The sequence below is a fragment of the Mobula hypostoma genome, chromosome 2 (assembly GCF_963921235.1).
Source record: "Mobula hypostoma chromosome 2, sMobHyp1.1, whole genome shotgun sequence".
Lineage (NCBI taxonomy): Eukaryota > Metazoa > Chordata > Chondrichthyes > Myliobatiformes > Myliobatidae > Mobula > Mobula hypostoma.
Window position 1 is genome coordinate 88,479,267 of NC_086098.1, and position 22,136 is coordinate 88,501,402.

Here is a 22,136-nt window from a genome sequence, read left to right on the forward strand (position 1 = left end):
TCCCATCAAGGGGTGATGGGAGACAGCGATACTCGAAGGGGGTTCCTTATGTCCAGTCTATTCTGCAATTTAGTTTTCATTGCATTCATTGCAGAAAACCCCACTTCGCAGAGATATAATGTCGGAAATGGAAGGAACGTTTTCAGTGCTTTCGTGGCTATCTCAGGACATTCACCCTTGACTTTGATCCAGAATGTCAGCAGAGATGTTATGTTAAACATACTTTTCAGCCCAGCATTATTTGCAAACTCTAGAAGTTGATCTTCTTCCCGCACTGACATGGATGATTCACCGGGGACATTCACAAATGGGTCACTGACCCATTCCTTTGCACGTCTTGGGTCATTTGCGGTTGGGTAGTAACGCTCAAATGCTGTCGACGACAAAGACAGGTGATCGCGCACCAGCTGTGAGAAGGACGGTGCAGCCTCAAGTCTTTCCCAAAATACCTGCTAATGTTGGGAACATGTCGAATATGCCCCTATCCACTCGCCGTCCCCACAGTTCCAGTTTGGCTTTGAAAGCAGACACTTTTATCTGCCAACTTGAAGACAGTTGTCATTCTCCCCTTAAGTGACAAATTGAGCTCATTGAGCAGGTTGAAGATGTCACACAGAGTTTTGCTATCCACTCCTCGTCACTGAAGTGTGCTGCCAGTGGTGACTTTTTTCCTGAAAGAAATCTCTGTAGCGGCTCTCTTAACTCAAAAACCCTGGCCAGGGCTCTCCCCCTTGATCGGCACCTGACTTCAGTGTCTAAGAGAAGGCGTTTGTGCTCTGCATCCATTTCCTCGCAAAGCTGTTCAAACAGATGTGAGTTAAGGGCTTTTGCTTTGATGCAATTGATAACTTCAACAACATTGAAGCTTCTCCCAACAGTTCACGGCACATGTCCTTGGCAGCAGGCAGAATCAATTCTTCCCCAACAGTGAAAGGTTTCTTAGCCTTAGCAATACGGCTAGCCGCTAAGTAGACGCTCTCAGAGCAGCAGCATTTGTGGAGGTGGTGGGTCTCAGCACTTGCTTCTGTCCCGCTTGCTCACGTTTTTTCCGCTCAAAATAAACTCAATGAGTTTGTCTTTTAAGTGCAGGGTGCTTGGACTCAAGGTGCCGAAGCAGCTTTGAGGGCTTTGTTGCCTCATTAGACCACTTGTCTCCACATATCATACACAGGGGGCTTGGAGTGTGTGAGTCACCAGCCACAATAAAGCCATATTTTATGTATGACTTGTACAGTTGGCCCTCCTTATCCGCGAGGAACACACATCAAAGTGGCTGGTGAACGCAGCAGGCCAGGCAGCATCTCTAGGAAGGGGTACAGTCGACGTTTCGGGCCGAGGCCCTTCGTCAGGACACGAGGTTTTTGTTGGGGTAGAATTACAGTCCTGACGAAGGGTCTTGGCCTGAAACGTCGACTGTACCTCTTCCTAGAGATGCTGCCTGGCCTGCTGCGTTCACCAGCAACTTTGATGTGTGTTGCTTGAATTTCCAGCATCTGCAGAATTCCTCGTGTTATCCGCGAGGGATTGGTTTCAAGACCCCTTGCGGATACCAAAAAACGTGGATGCTTAAGTCCCTTATTCAACCTGTCTCAATACGGTGGACCTTAGGACCTAGCGGAACCCTGGACCTTATTTAACCTGTCTCAGTGCGGTGGACATTAGGACCTGGCGGCGGAGCTCTGAATCCGCAGTGTTTCTGTTCATGAAAATAATCACGATCACGATTGAAAATAAAGTGGAAATAACAAAGCGATCGGAAAGAGGTGAAACACCACCAGTCATTGGAATTGCGTTAGGCTACAGTTGGTCAACGATCGGAACAATTTTAAAGGATACAAGTGAGAAAGGCCCTGCCCCGATGAAAGCTACAATTATTACTAAGCAATGCAGTGGTTAATTATTGGGTTTTGGGTTTTTGATTCTCCACATCAACCCGGCAGGGATGGAGAGCATGTTTGGGAGCAGTTTGTCATTGGATCGAACTCGGGAACTTCTGTTCCTGAGCCTGGTGCTGAAACATATGTTTCTTAAGTGTTTTATATGCATAGAAAGGTAAAATATATACTAAGACAAACGTTTGACTAACTGACACTAAATAATATCGAATGTCCCTGTTCCAACTTACTTGGTAAGAGAACTTACGGTTTTTTTCCGATCCCGATCCACAATAACCTACGCACATCCTCCCATATACTTTAAATCATCTCTGGATTACTTATAATACCTAATACAATGTAAATGCTTTGTAAGATAGTTGTTATACTGCATCGCTTAGGGAATAATGACAAGAAAAGAAAGTCTGTACATGCTCGAACAACAAGTGCTGGAAGAGCACTTCCGGGTTTTCTTGATTCGCGGTTGGTTGAATTCGCGCATGAGGAACTTGTGGATAAGGAGGGCCGACTGCATTTTCTGTGGAAGGAAGCTTTTTTTTTTGCAGTCTCAGCCTCAGCTGTCTCTGTGTTATCATCATCATTAGGCCTTTTTTCCCCTATCACCTCTTCCAAAGAAACTCTCAAGTGACTTGTTTTTTACTCATCGAGTAGTTGTAGGTTAATAACCAACTGATGATCTCACGTGCGTTTAAGTTCAACAGTGGGCGTGACAAGGAATGAGGAAAGGTGCAGCTGACAGCTCTGTCCGCCAGAGAAAGCAGGATCTCCCAGTGGCCACGTATTTTAATTCCATGTCCCATTCCCATTCTGATATGTCTATCCATGGCCTCCTCTACTGTAAAGATGAAGCCACAGTCAGGTTGGAGGAACAACACCTTATATTCTGTCTGGGGAGCCTCCAACCTGATGGCATGAACATCGACTTCTCAAACTTCCGCTAATGCCCCACCTCCGCCTCGTACCCCATCTGGTATTTATTTATTTGTATACACACATTTTTTTTTCTCTTTACTCTCTCCCCCTCTCTTTCCACCCTCCCCTTTTTCTTTCTCCCTGGGCCTCCTGTCCCATGATCCTCTCGTATTCCTTTTGCCAATCACCTGTCCAGCTCTTGGCTCCATCCCTCCCCCTCCTGTCTTCTCCTATCATTTTGGATCTCCCCCTCCCCCTCCTACTTTCAAATCCCTTACTCACTCTTCCTTCAGTTAGTCCTGACGAAGGGTCTCGGCCTGAAACATCAACTGTACCTCTTCCTAGAGATGCTGCCTGGCCTGCTGCATTCACCAGCAACTTTTATGTGTGTTGCTTGAAATTCCAGCATCTGCGGATTTCTTCTTGTTTGCAGCTGACTCATATCGTTTCATATCGCCAAATCATATCGTTTCCTCATGGCCCGGTAGCACATGCTTTGCAGCCTGGTGGTTGGGGACCTCTGGTCTATGGGACGTGGCACTGAGGGACTTGGGCTATATTATTAGTTTTTTGTGTGGCTGTACGTTTCCTGCTGTCTTATGTGCTATATATCTGTTGAGCTGTGTAGCACTATATTGGTTCTGTGTTTTGCACCTTGGCCCTGGACTGACACTGTTTCGTTTGGCTGTATTCATGTATGGTTGAATGAAAATTAAACTTAAACTTCAACTTGAAGCTTGTAGCATCTTCATTGTCTACTGTAGCTGACCTGTGGTGGATTGCCAAGCAGCAGTTTGGCTTTTGGAGGAAGATGCAGTTACAGTGCCGTTTAGGTTGGAAGCTGTGAAAGGACAGAAATCCATAAAAGCTATATCAAAAATACTACAGATACTGGAATTAAACCAGAATATGCTGAAAACACCCAGCGGTGGAAAGAGAAATACAGTGGACATTTTTGGGGTGAAGTTAACCTGAGATGTTCTAATGTTCAGATCTATTAACTTTATCTTTTTCCAAGACTGCTTGACCTGAATGTTTTTGGTACCCTGTTTATATTTGAGTTTTTGGAGGATTGTAGGGCAGGAGGATACCAAAAGAGCAAAAAGGCTGTGGAGAGCTTTGAAAACAAGGGTGAAAGTTTCAAATCACAACCAAGAGAAAATCTGCAGATGTTGGAAATTCGAGCAGCACACACAAAATGCTGGAGGAACTCAGCATTTTGTGTGTGTTGCTCGTGAAAGTTTCAAAATTAGTACAATTTTGTGCATAGGTTGAGGAATCAACTCGTTCAGGTAGAAAATGAAAATATGCCGCTCTTTTGGTCATATGGATGTTGACCAGGGTGGTGTCGTGATGTTATTGGTGGTGTGCTGTTTCTAGTGCTTCTTGGTACTGAATGTTCACATGGAGTTTGCACGTTCTTTCTTTAAAACCATGATTTCCCCTGGGTGCTTCCTTTTCCTCCCACATAAGAAATGGGAGCAGGAGTAGGCTATGTGGTCCATTGAACCAGTTCTGCCATTCAATAAGATCATGGCTGATCTGGTGGTGGACTCAACTCCATAACACAGAATTCTCCCGCTATTTAAAAATCTATTTAACTGTGTATTAAACCTATTTAATGAGTTGGTCTTTGCTGCTTCCCTGGGTAGAGAATTCTATAGATTCCCTACTGTCCGGGGAAAAGCAGTTAGTCATAGTCATAGTCATACTTTATTGATCCCGGGGGAAATTGATTTTCATTACAGTTGCACCATAAATAATTAAACAGTAATAAAACCATAAATTGTTAAATAGTAATATGTAATTATGTCAGGAAATAAGTCCAGGCCCAGCCTATTGGCTCAGGGTGTCTGACCCTCCAAAGGAGGAGTTGTAAAGTTTGATGGCCACAGGCAGGAATGACTTCTTATGACGTTCTGTGCTGCATCTCGGTGGAATGAGTCTCTGGCTGAATCTACTCCTGTGCCCAACCAGTACGTTATGTAGTGGATGGGAGACATTGTCCAAGATGGCATGCAACTTGGACAGCATCCTCCTTTCAGACACCACCGTCAGAGAGTCCAGTTCCATCCCCACAACGTCACTGGCCTTATGAATAAGTTTGTTGATCTGTTGGTGTCTGCTACCCTCAGCCTGCTGCCCCAGCACACAACAGCAAACATGATAGCACTGGCCACCACAGACTCGTAGGACACCCTCAGCATCGTCCGACAGATGTTAAAGGACCTCAGTCTCCTCAGGAAATAGAGACTGCTCTGACCCTTCTTGCAGACAGCCTCAGTGTTCTTTGACCAGTCCAGTTTATTGTCAGTTCGTATCCCCAGGTATTTGTAATCCTCCACCATGTCCACACTGACCCTCTGGATGGAAACAGGGGTCACCGGTACCTTAGCTCTCCTCAGGTCTACCACCAGCTCCTTAGTCTTTTTCACATAAAGTTGCAGATAATTCTGCTCACACCATGTGACCAAGTTTCCTACCATAGCCCTGTACTCAGCCTCATCTCCCTTGCTGATGCATCCAACTATGGCAGAGTCATCCGAAAACTTCTGAAGATGACAAGACTCTGTGCAGTAGCTGAAGTAGTTTCTCCTCCTTTCTGCACTAAATCTATTCCCTTGAACCGTGAGGCTATGTGTCCTTGTTCTAGTCTGAGCTACCTGTGGAAACAACTTCCCTGCCTCTTTCTTACTCTCTTCATAATTTCTATAAGATCTCTTCTTATTCTAACGCATATAGTCTATGGAGACTTGATCTCTCCTTATAGACTAACCCCCTTATATTTTGAATCAACCATCTGCATTGCCTCCAATGCCAGTATATCTTTTCTCAAGTAAAGAGGCCAAAACTACGTGGAAGGATGTGTGAATTTAAATTGCCCCAGGTATGTAGGTGAGTTGTAGACTGTGGGGGGAGTTGATGGGAATGTATAGAGAATAAGATGGGATTAGTGTAGATTTGGTCTGAAAGGCTGCTGATGGTTTGCACAAACCTGGTGTGACTCTATGATACTAATATCACATAAACTGTTAAGCAAGTGGTCTTGTCTAATTATGAGGTATGAAACCTTACTGAGCTATCACAGGAAGTCACTTCATCAATGAACAAAGTTCAGATGCTAAACACGAGATTATGCAGATGCTGGAAATCCAGAGTAACAAAATGTTGGAGGAACTCAGCAGGTCAGACAGGATTGATGGAAAGGAATAAAGAGTCGATATTTTTGGCCAAGACCCTTCATCAGAGCTCACAAAAGCTTCTTTTTTCCAAAGATCTCCCATGGAATTGTATTTTTTCTCATCTCAGTGGCTCAGAACTTTAGAATTATTTTACTGTTCTTCAATATGATGACCTGCTGTGCTTACGAACACCTGATCATTGCTTCCCAATTTAATACTTCCCAGAATCTCTGGATTTGTACTTAATGAAGGGAGTGTCCCTGTTTGTCATGTTTGATTGATTGATCTGTGATCGTGTACTCACTCTTATTTAATTCTCTTTCTCTCCATTTCCCCTGATGCCACTTCCCCTTATCTTTAGGGAGGACTTGAGACGATGGTTTATTCAGCAGGAGTTGGACTTATTCCGTTTTCGGTTTGGTGAGCTCTATGACAAGCAGCAAGACTTCCTTAAAAATAATTCTTTGGAGTACCACGCTGTGAGTAGTTATTCTGCCTCACTCGGGTGCATGCTGTCTCTCAATTAAGCCGCGTTGTATTTCTATTTCTTGTAAAAGGAAGCACCAGTATCACAGTGTGTGCTTTATTTAAGCCATGCAGTTTCTATAATTCCATTACCTTTCCTCATCTGTTATTTCATCATTTTTCATGGAGGGATGACCATTTTTTTTATCTGTTCTGTTGGTTTTTGCAACAGCACCAGTGCCTCTAGAGCAATTTAATTCCAACCAGTTTAAATAAAATATTCTGATCTTACTGTATTCTTGCTGTGGGAAGTTCAGAATAGAATCTGGTTTATTATCATTGACATATCTTGTGGAATTTGTGGTTTTGCAGCAGCAGTACAGTGAGCTACCTTAAAAAAAAATTAAAAAAAAAAAATCACAAAAATTACTGCTACTAGTATGTTGACTCAGGCCTATGGGGCCGGTGTCGGGCACGATGACGGACTCTCCACTTCTCCCTCTCCCTCATCAGTGTGTTCAGTTCATCTACATTAGCCGTGCCACTGTCTTCTAGGAACGTCTTGACCATAGTCTTGGGAGGGCACCCAGGGTTCATCCTCCCGTGCTTGGGCTCCCATATGATGATTAGGCTGGCAGGTAGCTTGGGGTGGCGTAAGCAGTGTCCCGCTAGTTGCAGTCTTCTCGCCTCGATTTTAGTGGTGAGCATCAGTAGGTCATTATAGAGCTTGATGTTTCTCATGTGCTGTTGCCAAAAGACGTCAAGATCCATCCGGAGCATTCGTGTATAGCAGCCGTCTAGAGACTTTCGCATAGTCTTGGTGGGTGCCCGCGTCTCGCATCCGTACATGAGAATGGACTCTATGGCTACTATGAAAATCCTCTTTTTAAGCCCTCTGGTCAAGTTCGACTTCCAGATTTCCTTTATGTCGTTCATAGCCCTCCGTGCTAGTGCCTTCCGTATCTTTATGTCCTTCTCCGAACTCATCATTCTTGACCCGAGGTACTTGTAGTCAAAGACTTTCTTAATGGTATCATTCTTTACGGTCTTGAGAGTACCTTCGTCGCAGTTAAACGCTATTTACTCTCTTTTTAGCGTTTAGGTGAAGTCCAACTTTATTGCACTCAATTTCCACTTTTGTCACTAGCTGCTGTGCTTCCTCCGTCTGTTCAGAGAGCAGGACGATGTCATCTGCAAAATCTAGATCTGTGAACGTAACTGATCTGACCCTTTTGGTTCGTCCTAGTTTTATGGTAAAACCAAGCTTGTCATGATCTTTGGTAGCTTGTCGCAGAGCGTAATCAAGGACGATTATAAAGATGTAGGGTGCCAGAGTGTCTCCTTGCAGCACACCAGCTAGGAGCTCGAACACTGCTGTTTCTCCATCTGGTGATACAACTTTCGCCATGGTTTTGGTATAGCTGGACTCTATTGCTCTCAGTAGATGGTCTGGCACTCCATAAGCTTTCAGGAGCTTCGGCAGTTTACCTCTGTGAATGGAGTCAAAAGCTTTGCGAATATTGATGTAAATAAGCACGGCTGGTAGGTTGTTCTTCTTGACTTCGATGATCCTACGGAGAGCAAGCATTTGCGTTACTATTGTGTGCTTCTGCTGAAAACCATTCTGATTGAATCTTAGCTTATGATCAATGGCGGTGCGAATCCTGTTCAAGATCATCCGATTGTATAACTTTGCTAAGATGCAGGTCACGCTGATACTGCGGTAGTTATCTGTCTTTATGAGGGATCCAGACTTGGGGACTGGGATAATGTTTGAGAGTGACCACTGTTCTGGTTTGTTGGCTTTCATCAGTGCCATATTATATATGTCCAACAAGATGTCGTCCAGGTCGCAGTTCTTCAGGACATCTGGTGGTATCCCATCTGGTCCAGTGCTCCTGCCCTGTTTGAGTGCATATTTGGCCGCCTTCAGTTCCTCAATGGTGAATGGGCCGTCATCGATGTTGACTTGCATTAGTGTCGTGGGTATGTCCTCTTCTTCTTCTGTGATCGTTGGAGGGCTTCCCAGCAGGTTCTTAAGTGGGTAAACCATGTCTGGACAGTCCTCTGCTGTTTTACCACTTATTTGACCTAATGGGGACTTCTTCTGTCTACTGATCTCATTGACTAGGCGCCATGCTTCTCCCTGCTGGATGTCTTCATTAGCAGCCTCTATCTCTCTAATCCTCTCAGCTAGTTCCTCTTCCTTCAGTCGGTCGTAGGTGGCAAAGAGATTCTTCTTTGCTGTCTTGAACTTGTCTCTTAGCTCTTCTGTTTTGCTAAAAATTAGACTGTGTATCAAATAAGTAGTGCAAAAAAAGAGCAAAATAGTGAGGTAGTGTTCATGGGTTGATGGATAGTTCAGAAATCTGATGGTGGAGGTGAAGAAGCTGTTCCAAAAATGTTTAGCGTGTGTCTTGAGGCTCCTGTCCCCTCTCCCTGAAAGCGTTGAGAAGAAGGCATATCCTGGGAGGCTGGGGTCCTTAATGATGGATGCTGCATTATTAAAGCACCACATTGTGACTATATTCGTGACGGTGGGGATGCTTGTGCCCAATGACAGAGCTGGCTGAGCAACCCTCTGCAGCTGTTTCTGATCCTTTGCATTTGCCCCTCCATACCAGATGGTGATGCAGCCAGTTAAAGTATTCTCCATGGTACATTTGTAGAAATTTGCAAAAATCGATATAAGTATTTGGTATCTTTTTCTTTCTCTCCTGTATCTGTTCATCCTTCTGGCACTGAAATAGGGCATATCTGACTTGGTGTGGGCTGAAAATGGAGGTTGCCATTAGAGGATGCATTGGCCCAAAAAGAAAGTTTTAAAAAATTGACTTTTTAATCTTTTTGTAGCAATAAAACCACTTTCTCAAAGTATTCTGGCAGTTTGGATTTGGAGCAAGACTCACTAACTGTTAAAATGGAGATGTGAGTTAATGAAGCTGTTGTAAGAAAAAAATTAGATGACTAATTAGTGTTCTTCCCTAGAGCAGTAGCTTTGTAAAACAAATAAGTTTCTTGGATATATCACAGCACTGAACACAAAATATAAATTGGTACATGGGAGAAATGACACAATAGGTTTGCAAGCGTGGTATCAAAATCAGTGTAGCTCAGAAAAATACATTTGGCTAGTGATCTCTGGAGAAGGAAAGATTTTGAACTTTGTTCTTTCATGAAGTGTCTTTATGTGATAGGGTCATTGCTGTAAGTATAAAGGAGTGTTCCAGATAAACTGCTTTAGATAGACATCATGAGAATGGGGAATTCACAAGAACTAGAAACAGTAAAGGGAGATAGAATAATGCAGCGGTCCCCAACCACCGGGCCGCAAAGCATGTGCTACCAGGCTGCAAGGAAATGATACAATTTGGCGACATGAGTCAGCTGCACCTTACCTCATTCCCTGTCACGCCCACTGTTGAGCTTGAACGCACGCGAGGACATTACCCATGCATCATCCATGTCAGCGCGAGAAGGAGATCAACTCCTCGAGCTTGCAAATGACGGCAGGCTGAAAAGTATGTTTGACATAATATCTGTGCCGGCATTCTGGATCAAAGTCAAGGCTAAATATCCTGAGATAGCTATGAAAACACTGAAAATGTTGCTTCCATTTTCAACATCATATCGCTGCGAAGTGGGCTTTTCTACAATGAATGCAACGAAAACTAAATTGCGGAATAGACTGGATATAAGGAACCCCCTTTGAGTATCGCTGTCTCCCATCACCTCTCGATAGGACAGTCTTGTGCAGGAAAACGAGCCCAGGGCTCCACCGATTCAGCGATATTGGTGTGTTGCAATAATTTTATATGTTCATATGGGGAAAATACGTGCTGTATGTTTAATATCCGAACGTTACTTAAAATGTTATGATGCTATTGACTTACATAACCATATAACAATTACAGCACGGGAACAGGCCATCTCTGCCTTTCTAGTCCGTGCCGAACGCTACTCTCACCTAGTCCCACGGACCTGCACTCAGCCCATAACCCTCCATTCCTTTCCTGTCCATATAGCTATCCAATTTTTATTTAAATGATAATATTGAACCTGCCTGTACCACTTCTACTGGAAGTTCGTTCAACACTTACTTCAAGCTCCCCTGTCCTCCCCTGATAATTGACTTATTACTGTATTCATGCGAGGAAAATATGTGCTGTATGTTTAATATTAAATTCATTAGATAAACCCTTTTAGAAACCAAATTGAGCCACTTATCATCTATATTCCAGTCGTGATTAACACCACCCCTGAACAGAATGGCCAAAAACGATTTGCAGGAAAAAAAAATCGGCAGGTACTGGCATCCGCTGGTCACGCATGTGCACTGGTGCCGCGCAAGGCTTCATGGTCATTGTAGTTTTTTCCGGGTAACCACAACGTATTCGAATGCTACTCTTGTCCGTTTGCAACCTCACTCTGCCCCCCCCCGCCCCCCGGGTTGGCTGGTCCGCAAAAATATTGTCAATATTAAACCGGTCTGCAGTGCAAAAAAGGTTGGGGACCCCTGGAATAATGCATTCACAGAGAAGCTACAATACTGTAGCTAGGGTGCTGAAAACCTTTGCACAGGACTATGTTGGTTACAATAGGAAGGTAGTTGGGAAACAGAAGTAACAATACTTAGCTTTATATTATTTAGTAACTGGAAAGATAACATATACCATAGCTACGTATATATGTATGTGCCTAAGACTTTCACACGGTACTGTACATGAGGGGCAAAGGGGGATATATGAGCTGATAGAATGAGAGAAGCAGAGCTGGAAGAAGGGTGTTGTGGAGTGGCCACATGAGACTGCAGATGCTGGAATCTGGAGCAAAACCACTGGAAGAACTCAGCAGGTTAGTCGGCATCTACGGAGGGAAATGGTCATTTCAAAAGTTTGGTTGGTCTAAAATGTTGACTGTCCGTTTCTCTTCATAGATGCTGGCTGACCTTCCTGAGTTCCTCCAGTGTTTTGTGTATGGTAATGATATGGTGCAGATTTCTCGCGCTCCCCTCATTCTGGTTACGCTTTTTCTTTTCCTCACCTGCCGAGAACCTTCCCCACTTCCTTCCTGCCCCCCGCCACTTTCCTCCAAGGTCCACTGTTCTCTCCTATTAGATTGCTTTTTCTTCAGCCCTTTACCTCTCCCACCTATCTCCTCCCAGCTTCTTACTTCAACCCTCCCCTCGCCCACCCACTTCTTTTACCTATCACTTGCCAGCTTGTACATCTTCCCCTCTCTGCACTTTCTTATTCTGACTTCTGCCTCCTTCCTTTCCAGTCCCGATGTAGGGTTTTGGCCCGAAATGTCAGCTATGTATTCCCCTCCATGGATGCTGCCTGACTTGCTGAGTTTGTCCAGCAATTTGTGAGTGTAGTTTAAGTTTTAGAACCTTATAATGTCAGCCAAATGATTTGTTTCTGTACATTTTCCTATCTTTCTGTTTCTGACAGTGTAAGTTAGGTTCCTCCCTCATGAAAGTTGTGAATACTAATTCTGAGTATTATAATTCTCCGTAACTTCCGCCACCTCCAACGGGATCCCACCACCAAGCACATCTTTCCCTCCCCCCCCACACCTTTCTACTTTCCACAGGGATCGCTTCTTACGTGACTCCCTTGTCCATTCGTGCCCCCCCCATCCCTTCCCACCAATCTCCCTCCCGGCACTTATCCTTGTATGCGGAACAAGTGCTACACCATTCAGGGCCCCAGACAGTCCTTCCAGGAGAGGTGACACTTCACCTGTGAGTCGGCTGGTGTGATATACTGCATCCGGTGCTCCTGGTGCGGCCTTCTATATACTGGCGAGACCCAACGCAGACTGGGAGACCATTTCGCTGAACACCTACGCTCTGTCCGCCAGAGAAAGCAGAATCTCCCAGTGGTCACACATTTTAATTCCACGTCCAGTTCCCATTCTGATATGTCTATCCACGCCCTCCTCTACTGTCAAGATGAAGCCACACTCAGGTTGGAGGAACAACACCTTGTACAGGTGTCCCCCGCTTTTCGAGCGTTCGCTTTTTAAAACCTTACTGTTACATAGAAACATAGAAAATAGGTGCAGGAGTAGGCCATTCGGCCCTTCGAGCCTGCACCGCCATTTATTATGATCATGGCCGATCATCCAACTCAGAACCCCGCCCCAGCCTTCCCTCCATATCCCCTGATCCCCGTAGCCACAAGGGCCATATCTAACTCCCTCTTAAGTATAGCCAATGAACTGGCCTCAACTGTTTCCTGTGGCAGAGAATTCCACAGATTCACCACTCTCTGTGTGAAGAAGTTTTTCCTAATCTCGGTCCTAAAAAGCTTCCCCTTTATCCTCAAACTGTGACCCCTTGTTCTGGACTTCCCCAACATCGGAAACAATCTTCCTGCATCTAGCCTGTCCAATCCCTTTAGGATTTTATACGTTTCAATGAGATCCCCCCTCAATCTTCTAAATTCCAACGAGTACAAGCCCAGTTCATCCAATCTTTCTTCATATGGAAGTCCTGCCATCCCAGGAATCAATCTGGTGAACCTTCTTTGTACTCCCTCTATGGCAAGGATGTCTTTCCTCAGATTAGGGGACCAAAACTGCACGCAATACTCCAGGTGTGGTCTCACCAAGGTCTTGTACAACTGCAGTAGTACCTCCCTGCTCCTGTACTCGAATCCTCTCGCTATAAATGCCAGCATACCATTCGCCTTTTTCACCGCCTGCTGTACCTGCATGCCCACTTTCAATGACTGGTGTATAATGACACCCAGGTCTCATTGCACCTCCCCTTTTCCTAATCGGCCACCATTCAGATAATAATCTGTTTTCCTATTTTTGCCACCAATGTGGATAACTTCACATTTATCCACATTAAATTGCATCTGCCATGAATTTGCCCACTCACCCAACCTATCCAAGTCACTCTGCATCCTCTTAGCATCCTCCTCACAGCTAACACTGCCACCCAGCTTCGTGTCATCCGCAAACTTGGAGATGCTGCATTTAATTCCCTCATCCAAGTCATTAATATATATTGTAAACAACTGGGGTCCCAGCACTGAGCCTTGCGGTACCCCACTAGTCACCGCCTGCCATTCTGAAAAGGTCCCGTTTATTCCCACTCTTTGCTTCCTGTCTGCTAACCAATTCTCTATCCACATCAATACCTTACCCCCAATACCGTGTGCTTTAAGTTTGCACACTAATCTCCTGTGTGGGACCTTGTCAAAAGCCTTTTGAAAATCCAAATATACAACATCCACTGGTTCTCCCCTATCCACTCTACTAGTTACATCCTCAAAAAATTCTATGAGATTCGTCAGACATGATTTTCCTTTCACAAATCCATGCTGACTTTGTCCGATGATTTCATCGCTTTCCAAATGTGCTGTTATCACATCTTTGATAACTGACTCCAGCAGTTTCCCCACCACCGACGTTAGGCTAACCGGTCTATAATTCCCCGGTTTCTCTCTCCCTCCTTTTTTTAAAAAGTGGGGTTACATTAGCCACCCTCCAATCCTCAGGAACTAGTCCAGAATCTAACGAGTTTTGAAAAATTATCACTAATGTATTCACTATTTCTTGGGCTACTTCCTTAAGCACTCTAGGATGCAGACCATCTGGCCCTGGGGATTTATCTGCCTTCAATCCCTTCAATTTACCTAACACCACTTCCCTACTAACATGTATTTCGCTCAGTTCCTCCATCTCACTGGACCCTCTGTCCCCTACTATTTCTGGAAGATTATTTATGTCCTCCTTAGTGAAGACAGAACCAAAGATTATTCAATTGGTCTGCCATGTCCTTGCTCCCGATAATCAATTCACCTGTTTCTGTCTGTAGGGGACCTACATTTGTCTTTACCAGTCTTTTCCTTTTTACATATCTATAAAAGCTTTTACAGTCAGCTTTTATGTTCCATGCCAGTTTTCTCTCATAATCTTTTTTCCCCTTCCTAATTAAGCCCTTTGTCCTCCTCTGCTGAACTCTGAATTTCTCCCAGTCCTCAGGTGAGCCACTTTCTCTGGCTAATTTGTATGGTTCTTCTTTGGAACACTACCTTCCTTGATTTATTCTTTTGCCAAACTGGGATGAACAATTGTTGTAGTTCATCCATGCAACCTTTAAATGCTTGCCATTGCATATCCACCATCAATCCTTTAAGTGTCATTTGCCAGTCTATCTTAGCTAATTCACGTCTCATACCTTCAAAGTTACCCCTCTTTAAGTTCAGAACCTTTGTTTCTGAATTAACTATGTCACTCTCCATGTTAATGAAGAATTCCACCATATTATGGTCACTCTTACCCAAGGGGCCTCTCACGACAAGATCGCTAATTAACCCTTCCTCATTGCTCAAAACCCAGGCCAGAATAGCCTGCTCTCTAGTTGGTTCCTCGACATGTTGGTTCAAAAAACCATCCCTCATACATTCCAAGAAATCCTCTTCCTCAGCACCTTTACCAATTTGGTTCACCCAATCTACATGTAGATTGAAGTCACCCATTATAACTGCTGTTCCTTTATTGCACACATTTCTAATTTCCTGTTTAATACCATCTCCGACCTCACTACTACAGTTAGGTGGCCTGTACACAACTCCCACCAGCGTCTTCTGCCCCTTAGTGTTACGCAGCTCTACCCATATCGATTCCACATCTTCCCGGCTTATATTCTTCCTTTCTATTGCGTTAATCTCTTCTTTAACCAGCAACGCCACCCCACCTCCCCTTCCTTCATGTCTATCCCTCCTGAATATTGAATATCCCTGAACGTTGAGCTCCCATCCTTGGTCACCCTGGAGCCATGTCTCTGTGATCCCAACTATATCATAATCATTAATAACAATCTGCACTTTCAATTCATCCACCTTATTACGAATGCTCCTTGCATTGACACACAAAGCCTTCAGGCGCTCTTTTACAACACTCTTAGCCCTTATACAATTATGTTGAAAAGTGGTCCTTTTTAATGCTTGCCCTGGATTTATTGGCCTGCCACTTTTACTTTTCTCCTTACTACTTTTTGCTTCTACCCTCGCTTTACACCCCTCTGTCTCTCTGCACTGGTTCCCATCCCCCTGTTGTGAACTAACGAAAGACCTGCATTAGTTACCTGTTTTTGCTAACAGAAGATGTTTTCACTGTTACGAAAAAAGGCAGCGCGTGCCCCGAGCAGCCGCTCTCCCCTGGATTCAGACTGCATTCTAGCCAGCATTGCTTAAACACGTGCCTGTGAGCAACCATATGCAAGATGAGTTCTAAGGTATCGGAAAAGCCTAAAAGAGCTCATAAGGTTGTTACGCTTAGCGTAAAACGAGACATAATTAAGCATTTCGATCGTGGTGAACGAAGTAAGGACAAAGTGAGTTTGGCTTGTGGAAGTTGACGAAGATGATGTTGAAGAGGTTTTGGCATCCCATGACCAAGAACTGATAGATGAAGAACTGATGCAGTTGGAAGAGGAAAGGATAACAATCGAAACCGAATGCAGTAGTGAACAGACTGAAATTGAAGTTGTCCAGGAACTGAATGTGAAGCAACTGTGTGAGATTTTCGCTGCAATGATAAAGTACGACTTTAATTTTGAAAGGGTACGTCGGTTTAGGGCATATTTGCAGGATGGTTTGAGTGCTTACAAAGAACTGTATGATAGAAAAATACGTGAGGCTAGCAGTCAATCATACTGTCAGTTTTCAAGCCTTCCACATCAGCCACAGCAGACGACGAACTTCGACGTCGAGGCAGGCAGACATAGAAGAAGATGACCTGCCTGCCCTCATGGAAACAGACAACGATGAGATGACACCTCAGTGTCCCACCACCTCAACCCCCGGGCCGCGGACAGATACCGATTCGCGGAGAATGCAGCAGTAGCCGGGTGGCACCGTGCATACTTTAAGAAAAAAAAGCCGAAATAAACAAGCTAATTAATTAGGTGCTGCCCGGCATGTAAATGTCGGCCCAGATCAGAGGTGATTGCCGATTGCCTCGCCTCTGATCTGGGCCGACATTTACGTGCCAGGCGGCACCTAATTAATTAGCTTGTTTATTTCGGCTTTTTTCTTAAAGATGTGCTGGGTGCATCCCGGCCACCGCTGCACCCCTGCATGCTTCGCGGATTAGTATCGGTTTGCTACCTGGAGGGTGGGGACCACTGCACCACCCCAACCTCCGACAACTCAGCCTAACGCACCATCATCACTGTGCTTGGTGCTGTCTTCCCGATTCCGGTAAATGATATTACACTGTACATACATTATTTCTACTTTATATAGGCTGTGTATTTTTATGCATTATTTAGTATGATTTGGCAGCTTCATAGCTTAAAGGTTACTGGAGAGAGTGTTTTTGCTGAGAGCGCTTGCGCCGTGTTTCTGCCGAGAGCGCTTGCGTGAGATTTTCGCGATGGAGAACAGTGCGGCAATGATTGTAGAGAAGTAGTTCTACTTTATATAGGCTGTGTATTTATCATATCATTCCTGCTTTTACTATATGTTACTGTTATTTTAGCTTTTATGTGTTATTTGGCATGATTTGGTAGGTTATTTTTGGGTCTGCGAACGCTCACAAATTTTTCTGATATAAATAAATGGTAATTGCTTCTTCACTTTATGACATTCCGGCTTACGAACCATTTCATAGGAACGCTCTACCTTCGGATGGCGGGGGAAACCTGTATGCCGTCTGGGTAGCCTCCAACCTGATGGCATGAACATTGACTTCTCTAACTTCCGTTAATGCCCCTCCTCCCCTTCTTACCCCATCCCTTATTTATTATTTTTTATTTTCCCCCCTTTTATTCTCTTTTTTTTTTCTCCCACTATAACTCCTTGCCTGCTGTCCATCCTTTGGGCTCCCCTCCCCCTTTCTTTCTCCCTAGGCCTCCCATCCCATGATCCTCTCCCTTCTCCAGCCTCGTATCTCTTTTGCCAATCTACTTTCCAGCTCTTAGTTCCATCCCTCCCCCTTCTGTCTTCTCCTATCATTTTGGATCTCCCCCTCCCCCTCCCACTTTCAAATTTCTTACTATCTCTTCTTTCAGTTAGTCCTGACGAAGGGTCTAGGCCCAAAACATCGTCTGTACCTCTTCTTATAGATGCTGCCTGGCCTGCTGTGTTCCACCAGCATTTTGTGTGTGTTGATTGATTTTTTTTTTGACTGGACAAGGGGAATGCCCATAACTGCCTAAGAACATAGCATGCATTGGAGTACAATTTGATTTTTTAAATCAGCTTATTTTGAAGAGCCCAGTTGTGGAATTTATTTCTGTAAATCAAACAAGGGATTTATTAAATGTGGCTTTCAGGAGCCAAATGTTATTCAAGTCATTCAGCTCACAAACTCTTCTTGTCCAGCACTGATCTACAGATGGAACAATTCTGAGGCCAGATGTAATTTAAACTCTTAACTTATTGGCCAGAATTAATTTGTTTTAATTGTAGAGGTGTTCGTTTCTGGATAGCATGACATTTAAAACAGTTTGGTCCTCACTATCAACTGGAGTGGATATTAAAAACTAAGATCATATGGTCGCATTGGTTCACATGAGAACAAGACCAAAGCATCGACTGTTTACTCTGTTCCGTGAATGCTGCCTCATCTGCTGAGTTCGAGTGTTCTGTGTGTGTTGCTTTGCAAAAACTGCTGCTTTTTCATTTTGAGCATGTCAGTTTTATTCAGAGGTTGCACTAAAGTTATTGCATTGACCGTAATCAGAGTTGATATCCTAATGCAGATTTGCATATTTGTGCATCTGAATTGCGGGCTCCCGCGCAGGGGTTTGGGGGGCGTCCCATTCACTTGTAGAATCAACTGCTAAGATGAATGGGTTTTCAAACTCTGAATTGTAGCTTCAGTGAGCTAGCTGGTGAAGAGCAGTGTTTTCTGTCTTTCGTCATGTGTTTTGTACTTAATACATCACTTAATGGAAGATTTATAAGATTACAGTTAGTACATTGCTGAACTATTGTAAGCTGGTCCTCCCCAGCTTGTAATTGCCTGACTGTGTATTGCCTGTCTAATGATCAAGTGTGTGGGAGAATGTCAGGATGGGTTTGTGTCTTATGTGTGTAACACTCTGGTTCTGTCGGCTGCGTAAGTCCAGGGAAGACACCTTCAGGCCCCGCCAAATGTGGGTGATGGAAGTGCAAGCCCCCCCAAATCCCCCTGTTTGTGTGGCTGCTGAGTGATTTGTAGCCCTGTTACAAATCAGTACCACGAAATGACAGACAGTACTCTGCATACCATTAAAAGCTTCAGTTTTAAGGAAATGCAGTTCTGCACAAATGCCTTAAGCACATGTAAAAAGAATTCTGTAAAGCGAAGATGCTTTCAAAAACTGAAAAATTTTCTAAATGTCAAAAATATTACTATGAAGCGTAGTAAACAATTAAAAAAACTAAATCAATCAATATTTGGTGTGATCACCTTTTGCTTTTAAAACTGCATCATTTCTCTTTGGTACACTATTGTGCAGTTTTATTAAGAAATTAGTCTAGTAAATTGTTCCAAGCATCTTGGAAAACTTGGCACAGTTCTGCAGACTTTGTCTCTCTTGCTTGTTTCTGTCTTTCCAGGTATTTCCAGACAGCCTTGATGATGACGCTCTGTGATGATGCTTAAGGCTCTGTGGAGGCTGTATCATCTGCTGCAGAACTCCTTGTTCTTTTTGTTGAAGATAGTTCTTTATGGCCTTAGCTGTGTGTTTGGGGTCATTATCCTGCTGCAGAATGAAGTTGGGACTGGTCAGACGCCTCCCTGATGGTATTGTGTGATGGATGAGAATCTGCTCATACTTCTCAGCATTGAGGATTCTGAGCAAATCACCATTTGCAGAAATGCAGCCCCAAACCTGCAGTGAACTTCCACTGTGTTTCTCTGTTGGCTGCAGACACTTATCCATCAGTGCTTTCTAACTCTTCTATGGACAAACTGTCTCGTATTTGATTCGCCAGTCCAGAGCACTTGCTGCCATTGTTCAGCTCCTCAGTCCTAGTGTTTTTGTGCTTGGGCGAATCTCTTGGATTTGTTTCCACTTCAGAGGAATGGCTTTTTGGCAGCAACTCTTCCATGAAGACCACTTCTGACGAAACCTCTCCAGAGTGTAGAGCAATGTTCTTGGGTTCCAGTGGTTTCTGTGAGTTCAGAGCTTATAACAATGCTGGACTACTTCTGATTTAGAAGGAACGTCAGTTTGATGTATCTTTTGTCTGCTATACTCAGTTTCCATGGCCAATCACTGCACTTCTGGTCCTTAGCCTTGCCTTTTTCTTTGTACTATTTCAGAAAAGCTTGGACAGCACATCTTGAAACTCCTGTTGCTGTGAAACTTCTGCTTGGGAGAAACCTTGCTGATGCAGGCTGACTACCTTGTGTCTTGTTTCTATGCTCACTCTTGCCGTGGTGTAAAAAAATGCTGATTTGAAGGTTAAACTGGGCAATATATGTACAAAGTAATCAAGTTTTTATTTGAAAAGTGGTCAGTTACTTAATATGTTACTTTCTTTAACAAAATACAAAATTTTATCTAACATTTAATTTTTGGAGAATGAATGTTTGGAAATCTAAAATTTGCTCTTTACTGACATATTAATGCAGAATCAAAAAATAAACATCTGAAACAAAATATTTATGAAAGCTTGAGGGTGTCTTTAAGACTTTTGCACAGTACTGTATTCCAGCTGCCCCATCCTCAGCCCTATCACTCCGGTTCCCATCCCCCTGCCAACTTAGTTTAAACCCTCTCCAACAACTCCAGCAAACCTGCCCACAAGGATATTGGTTCTCTTGAGTTTAGATGTAACCTGTCCTATTTGTACAGGTCATACCTTCCCAGAAGAAATCCTAATGATCCAAAAATCTGAAATCCTGCCCCCTGCACCACTTCCTCAGCCACTCACTCATCTATACCATTATCCTATTCCTGTCCTGATTAGTGCATGGAACAAGGAGTAATCCAGAGATTACTACCTTTCTGTCCCACTCTGTTGTGTTTTTCCCAATAACTCCCTTTTGCTCCAATTGTTTGTTTTGAAAGTAAACTTTTGTTGCTATTTCTATTCCCATAAGTTTTCATTCGAAAGTTAAAGGATTAAGATGCAATAGAAACTTCAAATGAGAAAAATTAGCCATTGCGCTTCTCTTCTGGGCACAGGTTTTCTTCTAGTGAAGCTGCTGGATGCTCTTGTGGAGCAGAAATCCAATAATGTTTCAAATATTGATCTTGCACAGGAAATAGAATGAATTATTAAATCACTATTTTCAGGGCAGCGTTACTACTTCACTCCTCTCCTGTTTGTAAAGCTGGTGCTATTGGCTACCATAGATGTTTATCAGTGGTTTCCACAAGTGAGGACATTTTAAATGGCATTGAGCCAATTTAAAAATGGGTAACGAACAATTGCATCCATATAATCTCTGTAACATGAGGCTTCATAGATGAGGTGTTCAATTGAACACTTTCTTTAGGCTATAATATATCTTTACTCCAAATAAGGTTGCGGGTAATTGTGAGGCACTTCACCAATTTGAACAACAGGCCCAACTTATGGTTTGTTTGTTGATACTAACTTGTCAATCTCTCTGCAGTTTTATTCAATTTTTGTTCAATTAAAGTTAGGTGGTACTTCTAAATCTGATATTTCAGATTTCAACAGTTCTGAATATTTTAAAACTGTGTTATTAATATACTTTAAGATAAAGCCATTTTCATTAACACAAGACATTCTGCAGATGCTGGAATTCTTGAGCAACACACACACTATGCTAGAAAAACTTAGTATGTCAGGCACCATCTGTAGTGAGGAATAAACATCAGGACCAGAAAGGAAGGGAGAAGAAGCCAGAACGGTGGGGCGAGGGGAAGGAGTACAAGATTGGAGGTAATCTGTGAAACCAGGTGAGGGTGGAAGTGGGTGGGAGGAAGATAAATGAAGTAAGACTCTGGGAGGGGATAAGGTGAAGAGATAAAAGGCTGAAGAAGAGGGAATCAGATAGGAGAGGACAGTGAATCATGGAAGATAGGGAAGGAGTGGCACCAGAGGGAGATGATGAGCAGGAGAGGGGAAGGGGTAAGAGGGGAACTAGAATAGGTAATGAAAAAAGAGAGAAGGGGAGGGAGAAGTTAGAAAAATCTATGTTCGTACCATCAATTGAATGAAAGCTTTAGGAGTCTTTGAACCAGGATGTTATTTGTTCCTCTCTCTCCAGAGATGCTGCCTGACTTGGTGAACGTTTACAGCATTTTCTGTTTTAATTTCAAATTTCCACCCACTGTAGTGTTTCGAAAATGCTTGTCAGGTTAGGTAATAGTGGAAGGAGAAACAGCTAACTTGATCTCTTAGGGACTTGCCTTACAGGAAACAAATACAGAACAAATGGAAGCAAAGGATTATGATAGGGTAGAGAGGCAGAAGGGGAGGACTGAGAATGGGAAGATGTATTTGGATGAGCATATAGATGAAATGGGTATGGAGGGCTATGCTTCAAGTGCAGTTGAGGCCACTAGGCAGAATAATAATTCGGTATGGACTAGATGGGCTGACATACCTGTTTATATGTTGCAGTGCTTTATGACTCTATGTAATTATTAAACAATGGAAGGGTGATCTGAACCAAAACAAATCTTGCTGAAGGGATGGTTGAGGTTGTTGATTTGAAATTGGTTATCTGTCATGAATGTCGAGTTTAA

General features: G+C 43.5%; 1 protein-coding gene across 2 annotated transcripts in view; it reads left to right on the forward strand.

The window, feature by feature from the left end:
* prim2 (DNA primase subunit 2) overlaps window positions 1-22,136 on the forward strand; it is a 293,057-nt gene that overhangs the window by 13,543 nt on the left and 257,378 nt on the right. For both annotated transcript variants that reach the window (XM_063071792.1, XM_063071782.1), the window contains exon 4: window positions 6,351-6,468. In XM_063071792.1, the coding sequence (XP_062927862.1) occupies window positions 6,351-6,468 (118 nt within the window). The remainder of the gene's footprint in view (window positions 1-6,350; window positions 6,469-22,136) is intronic.